Source organism: Podarcis raffonei, chromosome 12 (assembly GCF_027172205.1).
Source record: "Podarcis raffonei isolate rPodRaf1 chromosome 12, rPodRaf1.pri, whole genome shotgun sequence".
Taxonomy (NCBI): Eukaryota; Metazoa; Chordata; class Lepidosauria; order Squamata; family Lacertidae; genus Podarcis; species Podarcis raffonei.
In genome coordinates this window covers 7,066,179-7,084,484 of record NC_070613.1, presented here as the reverse complement: position 1 = coordinate 7,084,484, position 18,306 = coordinate 7,066,179, and the positions used below count along the sequence as shown (strand labels likewise).

Genomic DNA, 18,306 nt, shown 5'->3' with positions numbered 1-18,306 from the left:
GTGTCCAGATCAAGGGAAGTTATTTGTTGTTGTTTAGTCGTATCCGACTCTTCGTGACCCCATGGACCAGAGCACACCAGGCACTCCTGTCTTCCACTGCCTCCCACAGTTTGGTCAAACTCATGCTGGTAGCTTTGAGAACACTGTCCAACCATCTTGTCCTCTGTCGTCCCCTTCTCCTTGTGCCCTCCATCTTTCCCAACATCAGGGTCTTTTCCAGGGAGTCTTCTCTTCTCATGAGGTGGCCAAAGTATTGGAGCCTCAGCTTCAGGATCTGTCCTTCCAGTGAGCACTCAGGGCTGATTTCCTTCAGAATGGAGAGGTTTGATCTTCTTGCAGTCCATGGGACTCTCAAGAGTCTCCTCCAGCACCATAATTCAAAAGCATCCATTCTTCGGTGATCAGCCTTCTTGATGGTCCAGCTCTCACTTCCATACATCACTACTTGGAAAACCATAGCTTGAACTATACGGATCTTTTTCGGCAAGGTGATGTCTCTGCTTTTTAAGATGCTGTCTAGGTTTGTCAGGGAAGTTATAGTCCCACTCTATTCTGCCTTAGTCAGACCACACTTGGAATACTGGGTCCAGTTCTGGGCACCACAATTTAAGCAGGATGTTGACAAGCTGGAATGTGTGCAGAGGAAGGCAACTGAGATTATCAAGGGTCTGGAAACTAAGCCTTGAAGGAGCTGGGTATGTTTAGCCTGGAAAAGAGGAGACTGAGAGGAGATAGGATACCCATCTTCAGATATCTTAAGGGCTGTCACATGGAGCATGCTTGTTTTCTCCTGCTCTTGAGGGTAGGACTCAAGGCAATGGCTTCAAGTGACAAGAAAGGAGATGCTGACTTAACATTTAGAAAAGCTTTCTGACAGTCAGAGGTGTTCAGCAGTGGAACAGACTTCCATGAGAGGTGGTAGACTTGCCATTCTTGAAGGTTTTGAAGCAGAGGTTGGATGGCCACCTGTCATGGGTGCTTTAGCTGAGATTCCTCCATTGCAGGGGGTTGGACTAGATGACTCGTGGGGTCCCTTCCAACTCTAAGATTCTATGATTAATAATAATAATAGTAATAATAATAATAACTTTTATTTATATCCCGCCCTCCCCAGCCGAAGCTGGGCTCAGGGCGGCTAACAACAATCAAAATAATCCAACATTCTAAAAACATTCATTATAAAATTAATTAAAATCAAATTAAAATCAAATTGATGGCAACCAATTAAGCAAAATTCTGTGCAGATTGCCAGAGGAGGGGGTCAGGCTGCCCCTGATGGGGCTCCAGGCAGCTTACAGGTAAAAATAAGAACCACTAAAAACATGGGGAGAGGGTGGAAACCGTTAATTTTTAAAAAATAAAAATGAAACAAGTGATAGAAGTAAAACTATTGTTGTTGTTTAGTTGTTTAGTCGTGTCCGACTCTTCTTAACCCCATGTAAAATCTATTAAGCACCAGCTTAATGTGAAGAAAGGCAAACTGATGTCAGTGTACTGGAGGAAGCAAAGATCACCAGTGCCAAAGCAATGATTCTTCAACATCAACTTGGTTGGACTGGTCATGTTGTTTGAATGCCTGATTATCGTCTTTCCAAAGCAACTACAGTGGTATCTCGGGTTACATACGCTTCAGGTTACAGACTCCGCTAACCCAGAAATAGTACCTCGGGTTAAGAACTTTGCTTCAGGATGAGAACAGAAATCGTGCTCCAGCGGCGCGGCAGCAGCAGGAGGCCCCATTAGCTAAAGTGGTGCCTCAGGTTAAGAACAGTTTCAGGTTAAGAACGGACCTCCGGAACGAATTAAGTACTTAACCCAAAGTACCACTGTACTCTATTCCCAACTTAAGAATGGAAAGCAAAATACCGGTTGTCAACAAAAGAGGTTTAAAGATGCTCTCAAGGCAAATCTTTAAAAATGCAGTATATGCACTGATAATTAGGAAACACTGGCCTGCGAGTGCTTCAGTTGAAGAACAGCCTCTAGCAAAGACGTTGTGGACTTTGAAGAAGCACTAAGGACAAAAGGGAGAAAGGAGCTAAGAGAAAGGCATGTTTGGCAAACCCTCACTGTCATCAACTCCCACCCGGAAACCTGTGTCCCCTCTGTGGAAGGATGTGTGGATCCAGAATTGGCCTCCACAGTCCCTTAAGGACTCACTGCTAAGACCATATTCATGGAAGATGATCTTACTTGGCTGCGAGTGATTGGCAGGGAGAGAAGAGAAGCTCTGTCTCCATAGCTGGAGACAGTGATGCTAACCCTCTGACGCCTTTCCCCTCTTCCTCCCAATTAGCACCAGTGCCCCTGCTGGTGGGAAGCTAGTACTGCAGCTCTGCCCCACCAGTCGAACCACGTCTGCTCTGCGCATGATCCAGCCATTCTCATGGTTATTCCTTCATGGCATTCCAGAGTTTGGGGTACGGGAAGATTCTGGGGTTCCGACAAAGCCCTGGGTAAGAAAGGCAGACAAATCCTGAAATGAAGCAGAATCTGTTTCAAATCTCCCATCAATGTGAGTGGAAGGGGCGCGAAACTTTTCTCAATGGGAGGGCACTTCAGTCAAGTGTAAGGAACAGGAGAACAAAAGCATCGTGGAGAGGATGAGCTTTAAGAAGAGGCAGAAATTGCATTTAGGCGAGTTGCCTATTGATAGCCAAACCCACGCAGCAGAGCTAATGTGCCAAGCACTTAGAGAAACAAAGCGCAGCACAGCTGAGTACTTATTACGGTGCTGTCAAAATGTGGGCAGTTCGTATAACCCAGCGGGAGTTTCTGGGGATTCGACGTTATTAAGAATTAAGAAATACGCCTGGGCCGCGTTTGCAAACTTTGGCATTTGGGCAGAAAGGCGAGTTGCAAATTTAAGTCATACAAGTGCAGATAAATAATACAAATGGCTTTGCAGATAATACAGTTATACAAATGACTACCACGGTGCAGGTGGCGCTGTGGGTTAAACCACAGAGCCTAGGGCTTCTGATCAGAAGGCCGGCGGTTCGAATCCCCGTGACGGGGTGAGCTCCCGTTGCTCAGTCCCTGCTCCTGCCAACCTAGCAGCTCACTGTTACAGATGCACAACCTGACTTTCTGTCTCCATGCACCGTGATAAAGGTAAAGGTAAAGGGACCCCTGACCGTTAGGTCCAGTCGCGGACGACTCTGGGGTTGCGGCGCTCATCTCGCTTTATTGGCCGAGGGAGCCGGCGTACAGCTTCTGGGTCATGTGGCCAGCATGACTAAGCCGCTTCTGGCAAACCAGAGCAGCGCACGGAAACGCCGTTTACCTTCCCGCCGGAGCGGTACCTATTTATCTACTTGCACGTTGATGTGCTTTCGAACTGCTAGGTTGGCAGGAGCAGGGACCGAGCAACAGGAGCTCACCCCGTTGCAGGGATTTGAACCACCGACCTTCCAATCGGCAAGCCCTAAGCTCTGTGGTTTAGACCATCATGTGTAGTGCACCTATGTACTTTTTGAACTTTCAATAAAGATGTCTGGGATGGGGGAAAACATTCCCACATTTCACTGCATTGGACCCCTGCTCTTCCTTCAGTCATTTTGTGACTGGCACCCACAAACTTTTCTCCACATCCCAAAAGCGTCGACTGGCCCAGAGAGGTTGGTGGCCCCTTCTGCATCCCATAATGAGTGTGATATAGAGCAATAAGGTTTGGCAAATTGCCCTTCTGGAAAAGGTATCTCATAAACTAAAAATATCTAAAGGGCAGAGCTTGAATGGCCATATAGACCGGGGTTTCCCAAACCTCTTGTTTTTGAACTACAGTTCCCATCCTCCCTGACCACTGATCCTGCTAGCTAGGGCTGATGGGAGTTGTAGTCCAAAAACAACTGGAGATCCAAGTTTGGGAAACTCTGGCAGAGATGGAGAGATAGAAGGCATGATTTTATTTCTTATAAGAACAGTGAGGTACATAGTCGCTCACTGCCACCAGTAAATGCAAATGCCTGGCAGGTTTAAGACTATACAGAACCTTTATTCTCAGTAATGATGGAACTCACAAGTGGACAATGCTTTCATTTTTGTATATCTTTATTATTTGTAAAGGGATTTTTTGTACGAGTCAATACTTTATTTGGATCTGTGCTGCATCTTTGTACTTTTGTCCTTCCAGGCTGTGATGCTTTGTGGTTTTGCCTTTTTTATTCTTTCTTTTTGTTACATTTGCACTTTTCTTTGGTTAACAAATCAATAAAATACCTTTTTAAAAGATGGAAAAATGCCTCTGAGAAGCTGGGAAGTGGTAACTTGTTCGTTTCCCCCTCCCCTCACAAGACTCTGGCTCTGAGGTAGGCTTTCTCTCCTACTCTCCACCCCCTCCACCCCCAAGTTGCACACTCAGGCCACATTCACACCCTGCACTTAAACCACTTTGATACCACTTTAAAGTGTCGTGGCTTCCCCCAAAGGATTCTGGGAAGTGTCGCTTCTTAATGGTGCTAAGAGTTGTTAGAAACCCCCTGTTCCCCTCACAAGGCCACAGTTTGCAAAGAGGCTGAACAATCTTTTCTTCAGCACAGGGAACTCTGCTGAGGTAATTTCTAGCTCAGACACTTGGCTCGTAACTACTAGAAGCCGTGCATTTGGTGTTGCAGGTCCAATTTTTGGAAGTCCCTCCTGAAGGAGGCACCCACTTTCTGAATTTGGGGCACATGGCAGAAACTGTCTCATTCCAGCACAGATGAGAGATAGATAGATGATAGATAGATAGATAGATGATAGATAGATAGATAGATAGATAGATGATAGATAGATAGATAGATAGATAGATAGATAGATAGATAGATGATAGATAGATAGTGTAATGGTTTTAGGGGGTTGCTCGTGCGTAAGTTACCGCCACTCTGGGCTAGGTTGCCTGGTTAAACCTTTTCTGTCTGGACAGCCATTCACTTCGTGGCTGTTCAGTCGCTAGCAGAATCCGTCAGTGGGCGTTTCTTGAACCTCTTCCAGCAAAGAAGTTCTTTGACGCCAAGTCGCCGCCTACTCTCCCTGCGCGGAAGTCTTCTGCACAGGGTGGGTGTGGGCAACGGAGGACCCGTGCTCTCCTTGCTGGTCTCCTGCGAGGAGTCCTGGAGCCTCCTCTCCGCTTCCCCCATCGGCCCCCCTTTATCCCTGGTGTCACGCTGATTTCCTTCCCCAGCCAAAGAGCTGCCTCTCTCCCTGCTGGGCCCTTCTCCAGCATCGCTGTGGAGCCTTGCCTCCTCCTCTAGTTCCGATGGCAGTTCCCTGACAGATAGATACCTGTAGATAGATAGATACTTTTCTGTTTTTACGACTTTTTATTGTTTCAGACTCTGTGGGGTTTATTTTGGGTAGACCCGTCAAAAAGGCAAGCAATCAAGTAGAATATGTAATTCCCAGAGATTCTTACCCAATTCTGTATCCGTCAAGCCTTGCAACCCTCTTGCTTTCTTCCCCTCTAGGTAATGTGAGCAGGAACTGTACCAGCGAAGGCTGGTCTGAAATGTACCCTCCATACATCGCAGCGTGTGGGTATGATCCCAATGCCACAAACGTGGTGGAACAGGTCAGTAAACTCGAAGCAAGGTCGGGTTTGGTAGGGTTGCCGAGAGAAGCCGAATATTCGGTTTCCAGAAGCTTTTGGGACAACGCTGCATTTGATGCTATGAGAGCGACAATGCACCGGTGGCTTGGGCTGGGAAATGGGTTCAGTTCCACACCTCCTTCAAATGCATTTGCCTTGTTGGCATGTGTCCTAGAACTGCGACGATGCTTCTTTCTTGCCTTGAAGGAGGAGAGGAGAAAGGAGCGTGTTCGTGTAAAAACCACTGGCTTTTGTGCAGCTGGAACTCAACCCACTGTACAGTGGTACCTCTGGTTGTGAACAGGATCCGTTCCGGAGGCCCATTCGCAACCTGAAAGGAATGCAACCCACGTCTGCACATGTGTGGGTCGCAATTCGCCACTTCTGCGCATGCGCGTGACATCATTTTGCGTGTCTGCGCATGTGTGAGCGGCGAAACCCAAAAGTAACCCTTTCTGGTACTTCCGTGTCACTGCGGGACACAACCTGAAAACGCTCAACCTGAAGCAAACATAACATGAGGTATGACTGTACAAAGAAAACAGTCACATCCTTTGCTCATCCCACAGATACCTTGGCCTCATCTGCTTTTGCACTTTCTACAAACAGGCCCCAAAACGTTCTCCACGAAGGACTGTGGCCCTCAGGCTGCAATAGGTTATCCACCCCGACTTAGAGAGTAGTAGCATGGAGTTTCTTTTACTGACCCACAAAATACTGAGGGCGGTATAGGTTGTACGATCTGCTGAGCGATAGGTAATAGCAGTTGACGTCCTGAAATGAAGGCTGAGGTACTGGGATTGGGGGAAGTTGAAGTAAGCTGGGAGATGAGGGAAGATGGAAGCAGCATTTGAATTTTAACTGAACATCAAAAACTGCCTCAGACCATTGGTCCATCTACCTCAGTGTTGTCTACACCGACCGCCATCAGCTCTCCTGGGTTTTCTACAGGAATGTTTCAAACCATACCTGGAGAGGGTGGAGATTGTCAGGTGAAGTGACTGCCTCAGGTGGCAGCCTCCACAGGAGAGCAGATCCCAACGTTTATTCCTCCCTTGTTCCTAACGTAGCTCTTAGGAACAAGGGAGAGCCATTGTGGTGTAGTGGTTAAGAGCGGTAGACTCGTAATCTGGGGAACCGGGTTCGCGTCACCGCTCCTCCACATGCAGCTACTGGGTGACCTTGGGCCAGTCACACTTCTCTGAAGTCTCTCAGCCCCACTCACCTCACAGAGTGTATGTTGTGGGGGAGGAAGGGAAAGGAGAATGTTAGCCGCTTTGAGACTCCTTCGGGTAGTGATAAAGCGGGATATCAAATCCAAACTCTTCTTCTTCTTCGCTCACCCCTTCTTCCCTGGTGGTTTGCCTCAGGCGCCAAAATGTATTGGGCCAACCCTGGGGCTCAGATCTGGAATGTTCTTCAAGAAAAGCAGGTGTTCTGCCCCTGAGCCGCAGCCCTGCGATCGAAAACATTGTAAGCTTCTTTGAGGGCCTGTTGGCAGACAAGCGGGATACAAACTGAAATAACGAATAGGCAAACACACTGTTATTTGCTTCTCTTTTCTGTGTTGACAGAACACATTCTACGGCACTGTGAAGACTGGGTACACCATTGGGCACAGTTTGTCGCTCGTTGCTCTTACGGCAGCCATGGTGGTTCTGTGTCTCTTCAGGTAAGAGACTGTGGCGATCACGCAGGGTCCCCGGACGTTTCGCCGTCTATTGATCCCTGTGCCACCACTTGATTTCTCGCTGCCACCACCCAGGCCCTACCTGGTACAATACTGAGTCCAGTCAGGGTTAAATTGGAACATAAACTTCGGTTTATTTATTGCAGTTTAACAAGCGTGTGGTTTCATAAACGGTATCGGTCAATTACAATCATGGGGTGCCTATCCAGACCTATAACTTCCGCTACCTGCTCTCACTCACTAAGCCGCCTCTCAGATATTTTATTGTCTTCCTAGCTCCTAACTGTTCCTGATTCAGCTTATTTCGCTACACTAAATCAACCTACCCACAGACTCTGTCCCAATGCACTCCCACTCCAACCAACCTCCCAATGAACTTCTTCCCTTCGCCCCTCCCAGAGCTGGTTTTATAGTCCCTCTGACTCCACCCCCGGGTTCTGATTGGGTTAGGGTTAGGGTTAACCTGTTTAACTATTTCACCTCCAGCACTCTCATATGTTAACGTCACAGAGACACACAAGGGAAACTTGAGGGAGGGGAAGAGAGTCGGCTTGTCCCTTGGCTCTTAAACCAGTTTCAGTCAGGCTCTCTGCGTGGTGGTCCCCTTTTAAAAGACTCCTTTCTCTCTTTTTCTCATCCAGGAAACTCCACTGCACTCGGAATTACATCCACATGCATCTCTTCATGTCCTTCATCATGAGAGCCATCGCCGTCTTCATCAAGGACGTCATCCTCTTTGAGAGAGGGGAGTCCGACCACTGCTCCATTGGCTCGGTCAGTTGTGCCTTCCGCTGGGAGCGCTCAGGGACGGGTGGGGGTCTCCTCTGTGCTAGTCTTGCATGCTCCATTTTGCCTCTCTCGTAACTTGACTGGGAGTGGCCGCAGAGACCATATAACACCGGTCCTGAAAGAGCTACATTGGCTCCCAGTACGTTTCTGAGCACAATTCAAAGTGTTGGTGCTGACCTTCAAAGCCCTAAACAGCCTTAGTCCTGTAGACCTGAAGGAGCGTCTCCACCCCCATCGTTCAACCTGGACACTGAGGTCCAGCTCCGAGGGCCTTCTGGGGGTTCCCTCCCTGCAAGAAGCGAGGTTGCAGGGAACCAGGCAGAGGGCCTTCTCGGTGGTGGCGCCCGCCCTGTGGAACGCCCTCAGATGTCAAGGAAATAAACAACTATCTGACTTTTAGAAGACACCTGAAGGCAGCCCTGTTTAAGGAAGTTTTTAATGTTTGATGTTTTATCATGTTTTTAATGTTCTGTTGGGAGCTGCCCAGAGTGACTGGGGAAACCCAGCCAGATGGGCAAGGTATAAATAAATTATTATTATTACTATTATTAACCGTATGCTTGCCTGAAAAGGGCTGCAGAGGCAGATTTAAGGCAGCGTGACTGGTTCCCCCCCACAGGGGCCAAGGGAGGGTGTCTTTCCTCCTCCTTCCCAAAGCCTAGAAAGTGCTGGGCTTTGGGGGAAAAGGCATGAGGGCTCTTGCAGGGTCCTAGAGTCCTCCTTCTTCCTTCCCAAAGCCTAGTTAACCCTTACCTAGCTTTGGGAAGGAGCTGGGAGGGCTCTAGGACCTGCCAGAGCCTCCTTCCCAAAGCCCAACAATTTGCTTACCCGCTTCTGGGAATGTGGTACAAGGGTCGGAGGAGTGTCAAATTTTGGCCTCACACAGGGCGTCGTATTACCAAGGGCTGCCGCTATGGGCTGCTGCTCCTGGTGTCTTCCTTCCCCTGCAGTTATTGGCTTTGGATAGCTCAACTGGTTAAAGCGTGGTGCCAATAATGCCAAGGTTGCAGGTTTGATCCCCGTATGGGACAGCTGCACATTCCTGCATTGCAGAGGGTTGAGCTAGATGATCTTCAGGTCCCCTTTCAACTCTATGCTTCTATGATGCTTGGGTTTCTTGCTTGTAAATTAATGTTCCTGTTCAGCCGCTGCAATGCACAACTGATGCAAGGATTCCTCTGGCTGGCCGACAGTTTTAATTGGGGCCATATTTTGCAAAACACTTATGTCACTGAAAAGAACGTACAAAATTTGTTATATTAGGGATGTTGTTTTGCAAAAGAGGGGAAAATGTGCACAAGGCAAAATTGCATATGAGGATAAATTCAGATTGCAATCCACGGTTGGAAGGCTGTAATCCTTCTGAATGGCGGCAGCTGGAAACTGCATGGGGGGAGCGCTCTTGTGATTGGATACCGCTTGAGGGTTTCTGTTTTGGGGGATCTGGTTAGCCAATGTGCGAACAGGATACTGGCCTGATCCTGAAGGCTATCTTCATGTTCTTAAAATGCTGGCGACTTTTTAAAAGCACAGACTAATGTAGAGTTGTAGAGCACAGCAGCGAAGACTGGGCAAGCGATTGGGCACACTAAGCAACCTTTTCGCCCCAAGAAGTGTGCATAACATGTTTTGCTGCGATGTCACGTAGCAGTGCTAAGGACTGTTCCCCCGCCTTGATGGTCTCCTAGGAGAATGCGGCTGTTTTGAAAGCGGTCTTGTAAAAGTCATCCGTATAAATGCTGTAAAAAAGAACGATTATATTAATAAAGTCCGTGCTGATTCATATTACGGGCTTCTCATCCTACTCCTCCTCCTGCCCCCTCTGCTTTCACAACAGCAGCGAGCTGGAAGAAATCATATACAAAAGACGGCAAGGAAGGAGGGGGGTCTCCCTCACACACACACACACACACACACACACACACACACACGAAGCCCCCCAAATAAATCCCTGTATCTTCCTCACTACGTACACTGCCTCTAGAACATCATTATTTAGTGCAGGCTTCCTCAACCTCTGGGACGCAGGTGGTGCTGTGGGCTACGCCACAGAGCCTAGGGCTTGGCGATCAGAAGGTCGGCGGTTTGAATTCCCCGCTATGGGGTGAGCTCCCGTTGCTCGGTCCCTGCTCCTGCCAACCTAGCAGTTCGAAAGCACGTCAAAGTGCAAGTAGATAAATAGGTACCACTCCGGCGGGAAGGTAAACAGCGTTTCCATGCTCTGCTCTGGTTTGCCAGAAGCGGCTTAGTCATGCTGGCCACATGACCTGTACGCCAGCTCCCTTGGCCAATAAAGCGAGATGAGCACCACAACCCCAGAGTCATCCACAACTGGACCTAATGGTCAGGGGTCCCTTTACATTTGCCTCCTAAACCTCTGCCTTCCAGATGTTTTGAGACTACAATTCCCATCATCCCTGACCACTGGTCCTGCTAGCTAGGAATCATGGGAGTTTTAGGCCAAAAACATCTGGAGGGCTGAGGTTGAGGAAGCCTGATTTAGTGCATAGCTATAATAAAGGTAAAGGTACCCCTGCCCGTACGGGCCAGTCTTGACAGACTCTAGGGTTGTGCGCTCATCTCACTCTAGAGGCCGGGAGCCGGCGCCGTCCGCAGACACTTCCCAGGTCTAAGTCCACTGGCTCTGTATTCCTATATTGTGTTCCTATGTTTATAAAAACATTATTATTATTATTATTATTATTATTATTATTATTATTACCCCGCCCACTCTGGGTGGCTTCCAACAAAATATTAAAATACAGTACAGTGGTACCTCGGGTTACAGATGCTTCAGGTTACAGTCGCTTCAGGTTACAGACTCCGCTAACCCAGAATTAGTACTTCGGGTTAAGAACTTTGCTTCAGGATGAGAACAGAAATCACGGGGCAGTGGCACGGCAGCAGCGGGAGGCCGCATTAGCTAAAGTGGTACCTCAGGTTAAGAACAGTTTCAGGTTAAGAACGGACCTCCAGAACGAATTAAGTTCTTAACCCGAGGTACCACTGTAATGCATCAAACCTTAATAGTTTCTCTAAACAGGGCTGCCTTCAGATGTCTTCTGAAAGTCTGGGAGTTGTTGTTCTCTTCGACATCTGGTGGGAGGGTGTTCAACAGGGCGGGCGCCACCACCAAGAAGTCCCTCTGCCTGGTTCCCTGTAACTTCACTTCTTGCAGTGAGGGAACCGTCAGAAGGCCCTTGGAGCTGGACCTCAGTGTCCAGGCAGAACGATGGGGGTGGAGACGCTCCTTCAGATATACTGGACCGAGACCGTATAGGTCTGTATAGGCCAAAACCGACTTCTCAGATGGAGGTTGTTGTTTTTCGTCCAGCTGGATCACTGAGATTCATTGCCCGGGATGTTTGGGAAAGTGCCGGAGCTTATTTATTTTTAATCAGAGTTCATGATGGAACTAAATTTCTGGCACGTAAACGCCTTCCCTCAAGGCCCTCGTTTGATTCCCTTAATTTGTTTCTTGCATGACAAATGATCAGATACAATCACACTATCATGAGTAAGGACCAATTTGCTCTTAATGCCTCATGAATTTGGCAAGATGTAAAACTGATTTACACAAAGCGTCAAAACTTGTTAGTATTCCGTACCAGTCCCAAAAGTCTTGCTTAAAAAAAATAAAAAATAGTAAAGAACTTGGGAGACTGGGAGTTGAATGGGGAGAAACCCTAACCCCATTTGCTTGTGAGTAAGTCCCACCAAATTCAATAGGATTTGCTTCTGAGTAAACACGGCAGATTAACCTTGCTATTCTGAGATAAGGTAAAGGTAAAGGGACCCCTGACTATTAGGTCCAGTCGCGGACGACTCTGGGGTTGCGGCGCTCATCTCACTTTATTGGCCAAGGGAGCCAGTGTACAGCTTCCAGGTCATGTGGCCAGCATGACTAAGCCGCTTCTGGCGAACCAGAGCAGCGCACAGAAACGCCGTTTACCTTCCCACCAGAGCGGTACCTATGTATCTACTTGCACTTTGATGTGCTTTCAAACTGCTAGGTTGGCAGGAGCTGGGACCGAGCAACGGGAGCTCACCCCATCACGGGGATTCGAACCGCCAACCTTCTGATCGGCAAGTCCTAGGTTCTGTAGTTTAAACCACAGCGCCACCTGCGTCCCCATTCTGAGGTAGGGACCCCCATTAAAGAAAATGAATATCCACCTCCTGCTCAGCTATTGGCTTCACTTTCAAATAGCAGTTCAATTGGCATTCAGGCCTTTGAACATAAGAACTCTTTTGTGTCCGTCCAAAGGTCCATCTAGCCCAGGGGCCACTGGTACATTGTCCATGGGTGCATTGATGCCCTTGAAGTCTTTCCTTGGTGCCCACAAAGCCTCTGAGTGCACGCACATGTCCCCCTTGGTCACAAGCCAGTGTGGTGTAGTGGTTAAGAGCGGTAGTCTCGTAATCTGGGGAACCAGGTTCGCGTCTCCGCTCCTCCACATGCAGCTGCTGGGTGACCTTGGGCCAGTCACACTTCTTTGAAGTCTCTCAGCCCCACTCACCTCACAGAGTGTTTGTTGTGGGGGAGGAAGGGAAAGGAGTCTGTTAGCCGCTTTGAGACTCCTTAAAGGGAGTGAAAGGCGGGATATCAAATCCAAACTCAAGGTTGTGAGCCTGCTTGCATTTTTCTCCCTTGAAAAATACACAGAGCTGAAGGAGGAAATTTGGGAAATGGCCCTCTTTCCCACTTCCTCTTTCAGCTCTATGTGCTCTTCAAGGCTCAAATTACTGGATCCAACTTTTGCCCAGATCCCTTGGAAAAGCAAAATAAAGGCATATTATTCTCTCACTTTCCCATCCCGGGGAAGGGGGCACAAATCCACACTAGGGCGTGGGAAAAGTGACCAGATGGGGTGACACACTTGGTCGAAATTCCAAATCTGCCCATGGGCCTAAAAGTTCGGTGATCCCTGATCTACTGCAATGTCCTGTTTGCAAGACCTCTAGGGGTCTCTTTCAATGCCACCTGAACCAGTGATCCTCACCATTTGCTATGGGTTGTGAGTTCCATAAGTTAGATGTATTAGATGCTTAAAAAAGAATGCAGAACTGAGCAAATGACAAACACCCCCTTAGTCTTCTTCTGGTGGTTCTTTTAAAAAAGGGAGGGCGTTCCACAGGGCGGGCGCCACTACCGAGAAGGCCCTCTGCCTGGTTCCCTGTAACTTGGCCTCTCGCAGTGAGGGAACCGCCAGAAGGCCCTCAGAGCTGGACCTCAGTGTCTGGGCAGAACGATGGGGGAGGAGACGCTCCTTCAGGTATACTGGACCGAGGCCGTTTAGGGCTTTAAAGGTCAGCACCAACACTTTGAATTGTGCTCGGAAACGTACTGGGAGCCAATGTAGGTCTTTCAAGACCGGTGTTATATGGTCTCGGCGGCCGCTCCCAGTCACCAGTCTAGCTGCCGCATTCTGGATTAGTTGTAGTTTCTGGGTCACCTTCAAAGGTAGCCCCACGTAGAGCGCATTGCAGTAGTCCAAGCGGGAGATAACCAGAGCATGTACCACTCTGGCGAGACAGTCTGCAGGCAGATAGGGTCTCAGCCTACGTACCAGATGGAGCTGGTAAACAGCTGCCCTGGATACAGATTTGACCTGTGCCTCCATGGACAGCTGTGAGTCCAAAATGACTCCCAGGCTGCGCACCTGGTCCTTCAGGGGCACAGTTACCCCATTCAGGACCAGGGAATCCTCCACACCCGCCCGCCTCCTGTCCCCCCAAAACAGTACTTCTGTCTTGTCAGGATTCAACCTCAATCTGTTAGCCGCCATCCATCCTCCAACCGCTTCCAGACACTCACACAGGACCTTCACCGCCTTCACTGGTTCTGATTTAAAAGAGAGGTAGAGCTGGGTGTCATCCGCATACTTAGAGCAGTTGACACAGGTTCTTCCCCAGGAAGTCTTCAATCAAAGGTTCCTCCATGTTGTTTCTGCCCGTCTCCTGCCCAGGTACTTATAATTCTGCCTTTGTAGCTCAACACACATTTTCTTAGACTGCAAAACAACACCGGCAGATACACAACTCCCCCTTTGATGTTAGTGGCTTGGCCTAGTTCCACTTGGCAAACAGACAGCAGCATCAGAAAGGGGCTAAAAACAACTGTGAGTGATTTGCAGGAATAACACCGTGAACAGGACAATAGCTTCCATTCAGGGCAGCTGATGGAAGGGGATTAATTCTATTTTTATCTGGTTTTTGAAACCTGATTTGACACGTGAGCCCAGCAGGTCAACCTTGGCTGCCATCAACCAGCCAAGTTCACAGAGGGTAGAAAAAACCCGGGCCCAGCAGGTGTGATGAAGGGTGGAAAGGAGGGGTGGAATCGTGGCACGGGAGTGGGTCTTAAAATATGAACAATATGGGATGTTAGGGGAGGGATAGTACATTATGCTCCTTCTGGGGTAGTTTGTCCACCTTTGAGCCCCACCTTGTACTCAGCTCTCACCTATGATTCCTAGAAGCTGTCAGCATGCAATAGCAGCCACACCCCAGAATGACTTTGACTAGCCGGCTAAACCAGGGTAGCTGATGGGTCTCAAACCCTCAGTGGGGTAGCGACCTTCCCCTGCATGTGAAGACAGTCAGATTGAGCAGAAGAGACTGATAGTAGGTCCAACGGTCAAGAAGGCGGTTTCTGCAGGTGTGTAGGTGTGGGTGTGGGTGGCGCTGTGGTCTAAACCACTGAGCTTCTTGGGCTTGCTGATCAGAAGGTCAGCGGTTCGAATCCCCATGACAGAGTGAGTTCCCGGCACTCTGTCCCAGCTCCTGCCAACCTAGCAGTTTGAAAGCACACCAGTGCAAGTAGATAAATAGGTACCGCTGCGACGGGAAGGTAAACGGTGTTTCCGTGCGCTCTGGCGTCCGTCACGGTGTTCTGTTGTGCCAGAAGCGGCTTAGCCATGCTGGCCACGTGACCCAGAAGCTGTACGCTGGCTCCCTCGACCAATAAAGCAAGATGAGTGCCGCAACCCCATGACTGGACTTAACTGACAGGGGTCCTTTACCTTTTAAAAATCTCTTAGCACCCATAACAAACTACAGCTCCCAGAATCTTAACAACCTACAGGATTTCTTTTGGGGGAAAGTCACATGCCTTAAATGTGCTTTGGATGTGCTTTAAACGTGCGGTGTGGATCTGCCTGAAATGTTTGCGTTGGATACAAAATATTTAGAGAACAAATGAGGGGGGGGAGGGAATAAATAACCCAAAAATAGATAAAACTCTTTGAAGAAAAAATGAATATTTGGGGGAGATGGTTGTTTTTCATGTGTGACATCCGTTCAGCACCTTCCACAGATTTGGGGCGAAAGCTGTTGAAAGACTGACATATTAGGGGCGGGTACACGTCTGTGGTTCATGTAGCCTGCCTGTTCGGAGAGATGGATTTTTAAATGTCTTGACATTTCCTTACCGTCAGAAGAAATTATTGAGGTCAGATACAAGCGAATGGCTAAGAGTGGGTGAATAGGATGGAAATCCTTTGGGGGCAGGCAGTGGAGGGGCGTGTGGAGAAACTGTTGCCTACATAAATCTTGCAATTTCACCCAAGATGAATCCCATCAACAAAAAGCTAACCTTCCAGTCACCTGAATAGGATTAAGAGTCTGCCATATAAACAAAACACACACACACACACACACACAGGCAACCCACCCACCTAAAATTCATTCTGGGTCCTGTTTGGTTGGTCGCTGGTTATTTGTTCCTGGTTTTTTCTATATAAAATAAATAACCCTGCTCTCCTGTACAAACTCATCCAACGCACAGTTTCATTTTGCTTCCTGGTAGCTGAGACTTTTCTGGCTTTTCTCTAGAGACACAAAAGTCAGTCATGTACCTGTATTTATTGATTGACTTAAGCTGCCACTGTGAATCTTGGGCAGCTGGAAGTGGCTTGAAGATGTCACAAATAAGGAACACTTTCTTGATGAAAAAGATGCCCTGAGTTTGAAAACATGGGATTCCAAATTTTACGGTGCCCGGTTTCGCTCCCAATATTGAAAGCTCAAATGGTTTTAACAGTGGAATAGAAAAAGAAAGCAGAGACATCACCTTGCCGACAAAGGTCTGTATAGTTAAAGCTATGGTTCTCCCAGTAGTGATGTATGGAAGTGAGAGCTGGATCCTAAAGAAGGCTGATCACCGAAGAATTGATGCTTTTGAATTATGGTGCTGGAGGAGACTCTTGAGAGTCCCATGGACTGCAAGAAGATCAAACCTATCCATTCTGAAGGAAATCAGCCCTGAGTGCTCACTGGAAGGACAGATCGTGAAGCTGAGACTCCAATACTTTGGCCACCTCATGAGAAGAGAAGACTCCCTGGAAAAGACCGTGATGTTGGGAAAGATGGAGGGCACAAGGAGAAGGGGACGACAGAGGACGAGATGGTTGGACAGTGTTCTTGAAGCTACTAACATGAGTTTGACGAAACTGCGGGAGGCAGTGGAACACAGAAGTGCCTGGCATGCTCTGGTCCATGGGGTCATGAAGAGTTGGACATGACTAAACGACTAAACAACAAAGAAAAAATGTTGTGCATGATACATACGTGAATAATTGTTAGTTTTTATTTATCTATTTGTAAAAATAATAATCTGTGTGCTGCTGTGTCATGAAGAATATATCGAAACAGTTCACAGCAATAAAAGCATTAAAACCAGACTATAAAAACCATAAACAATTAACCATTGTGGAATGATGTATTCTTAATTGCCTGCATAAGCTTGGCAGAATAGAAAAGCTGTCGGCAGGTGTTCAAAGGTTGGCACAGACATGATACCTTAGTGGAACACCCATGTTCAGCGAATGTATACCTCTGAAGGCAATTCTGTAGTTAAAACTTTGGCCTACTCTATAACCAACAATGCAAGATCGTGTGGCAATAGTGATGGCAGGAGGAGTTGGGAAAGAAGAAGAAGAAGAGTTTGGACTTGATATCCCACCTTTCACTACCCTTTAAGGAGTCTCAAAGCGGCTAACAATCTCCTTTTCCCTTCCTCCCCCACAACAAACACTCTGTGAGATGAGTGGGGCTGAGAGACTTCAAAGAAGTGTGACTGGCCCAAGGTCACCCAGCAGCTGCATGTGGAGGAGCGGGTAATCGAACCCAGTTCACCAGATTACGAGTCCACCACTCTTAACCACTACACCACACTGGCGTAGAAGAGGTTACGTCGGCCCTGCTCTGTTCTGATGAGATGCTAATGTCACGAGCACCACCTTAGCAACTCAGAAGCCTTTGCCTCATGGCCAATGACTGTCCTCAAATGTCCTCACAACATCTTGCCTTTGGTGCCATCTGAAAACCCGGTTGACTTGGCAAATTAGAACTTCGAGCCAAACACAGACTGAGCGCTTCTCGGTTTGATTTCAGGCGAACCCAGTCGTTTTGCAATATATCTCCTCCTTCTGTGCCCTGGACAGTGTTCTCTGAGTTTGCTTGCTATGCTATAATCTCCTGCAAGGGGTTAGAAACTGCAAAGGTTAAGAAACGGCCATTCTTGTCTGCAGGAGGAGATGTAACTAGACCTTTTTGGCCTTTTCGATTTCACTGGGCCACCCAAAGGGGCTGCACTTTTATAACCTCCAAGTTATTTGTTGCTGATGCCGTCACTGAATACAGCACCGTCGATGAATCTTTAGAGAGCAAAGCAGGCAAGGAAAGAAAAAAGGAGCTCTCTGCTTTTAGAAGTTTGCAGTCTAAATGTCAACAGCAGGGAAGAGAGACAGAAATGGGAGGAAAGTCAAGAATAGCAGGTGGGGTGAAGGGTCAAGCTTGGAAAAGGCATCCTTTGCTGGAAGGCATTAGCCCCCAGCACCCATGACCTCAGCAACATCTCATGCTCTTGACTTCCCTAGTGCTGGGCAGAAGATGGTATCGTCATGCCCCCTTCACATCAGCAAGTGGAAAAGAAAACAGAATGGAAGCAAGATTGTTTCCCACCCCCCTCGAGAAAAACTGCTCCCTGGTTTCCCCCAGGTAATTTGTGCAAAGGCGGCTGCTGTGTTGCCCTTTAGACCTGCTCTGCTTGTTCGGCACTGCAGCAGGGAAAATCCAGTAGGTGAATCTACACTGGTTGCTTATAGCGTTAGAAATGCGTTATGGAAATGTCACACCAGAGGGTGCTGCAGAGCAGCGATCTGTCGGCAATGGGAAATTGCATTGAGAGCTACATAACTTTTTTTTGTAGCCTTTGATAGCGTTTTTACAGGTCAGTGGAGATCCAGCTCTCTCC

General features: G+C 48.1%; 1 protein-coding gene across 1 annotated transcript in view; it reads left to right on the top strand.

Moving 5' to 3' along the window:
- Positions 1 to 18,306, top strand: part of VIPR1 (vasoactive intestinal peptide receptor 1) — a 106,530-nt gene that overhangs the window by 69,963 nt on the left and 18,261 nt on the right. Inside the window, exons 4-6 of the mRNA XM_053359216.1 lie at positions 5,448 to 5,551; positions 7,144 to 7,241; positions 7,901 to 8,033. Of these exons, the coding sequence (XP_053215191.1) occupies positions 5,448 to 5,551; positions 7,144 to 7,241; positions 7,901 to 8,033 (335 nt within the window). The remainder of the gene's footprint in view (positions 1 to 5,447; positions 5,552 to 7,143; positions 7,242 to 7,900; positions 8,034 to 18,306) is intronic.